The following is a 1,537-nucleotide window of genomic DNA, read 5'->3' on the forward strand; positions in this document are numbered from 1 at the left end:
CCCCCACCCCCCTGGACTGATTGCCCAGATTCTAGTACCGACAGCCAGACTCTAAGACATGTTGAGTGCCGGGCAGCAAAGATGGCTGGTCCGCGCCCAAGAATATCCTTTTGGGCCCCTGGGATCTTTTTCCCCTTTCCAGCCTTAGCGAATCCGAAGAAAAATGGGCACTTTTGCGGTACAAAATAGTTTTGCTATGCTTACTTTGTATGGTACATACAGAGTGAACCGGATTTTTAGAGGAGAGCATGCAACCAACCCATCCGGGCTCCTTGGCACGTATGGAAACCCCCCACTCACTCCCCTGGCTGGGTGGCTGTTATTCTGGGAGATCAAAGCCCCTGCTTTGTCTGTTATTGTCATTCTGCGTCCAACCAAAAAAAAAGTCCCCCATTCAGGTTAGAGACGAGGGAGGGGTAAGGTCTACCAGCTTAGGCTTGCTTTGCGGCCTTTTGTTTTATTTATTTTCTCTCTATTTGTACCAACGATTGATCGCCTGCGTTGATTCTGCTCCGCTTATTCTGGCACAGGTTAGTGATGAGCACCAAACTAAAAACCAGCCCTGCAAGCCTCCTGCCGATGCAATACTGCAACGTTGGCATTTTCTGGAGCCGCACTAGTGCAGCTGCTCTGCAGGTACATATGTGCAGCTCGCAGATACAGGATATCGGCAAAATGGCCCCATGGATTAGTATAAAATGGTATAGCGTGTACTTGACGACACGGTAACATCTCCGATCGCCTGCTCATAGGTGACCTTCATGGCATAGAGGAAGGAGATCTACGTCTACGGGCACTTTTAACCCCTCTACGCCGCTCTACGCCGCGCTCAACGCCGAGGGCGGCCTGACGGCCCGCGTCTGGTTCGACTACCACATCAACCCACCTGCCGCGCCCGAAGAAGTGTAGGCGCTCGTGGCGCGGGTCATGACGGCGCTGACCTCGATGCAAGACCCGGCGCCGCTCATTCCCGCGCCTGCGACAAAGTGGCAGGCCGTGAAGATGTTCCTCCACGGCGTGCACACGTACCCGGCCAACACGGCCGCCATGATCGAGCCGTACCGCGTGCCGCCGGCCGACAACCCTTCGGCCGACGTCTGGGCGCCGGACCCGGAATCGCACACGGAGCCCAGGCGCCGACTACAGGATCGGGCTGGCGCACGTAGAGATCGTCAACCCGCTCGAGTGGCCGCGATTCGCGCAGCTCGGGGTCGACCCCATCATGAGCTTCCAGTGGGCGCAGCCGGGGCCAAACTACCTCCCCAGCATGATGCGGAGCATGGGTCCCAAGAGGTATGGCGGTCACATGCAGCCGTTCCAGGAGGTGACGGAGAGGGGGCGGTTGGTGACGTTTGGTAGCGACTGGCCGGTATGTTGTATCCATCTTATTGTCACGCGTCGAGAAAAAAAAAACTGACAAGTAGAGGTTTAGATCGATCCCATGGACTACTTCCTCGCCCTCAAGGTCGCCATCACGCGGTCCGGCGACCCAGAGAACCCAAACTCGCCCGCCTCCCGTAGCGACGAGTTCAACGGC

General features: G+C 56.9%; 1 protein-coding gene across 1 annotated transcript; it reads left to right on the forward strand.

Moving 5' to 3' along the window:
• Positions 1-675: 675 nt before the first annotated feature.
• On the forward strand, positions 676-909 carry PpBr36_07319 (uncharacterized protein; the record flags this gene model as incomplete). The annotated part of the gene is made up of 2 exons (XM_029894457.1): positions 676-725; positions 771-909. 2 exons carry the CDS (start codon positions 676-678, stop codon positions 907-909), a joined length of 189 nt encoding a protein of 62 aa, XP_029747842.1.
• Positions 910-1,537: the final 628 nt, after the last annotated feature.

The sequence above is a fragment of the Pyricularia pennisetigena genome, chromosome 1, assembly GCF_004337985.1.
Source record: "Pyricularia pennisetigena strain Br36 chromosome 1, whole genome shotgun sequence".
In the NCBI taxonomy this organism is placed as follows: Eukaryota; Fungi; Ascomycota; class Sordariomycetes; order Magnaporthales; family Pyriculariaceae; genus Pyricularia; species Pyricularia pennisetigena.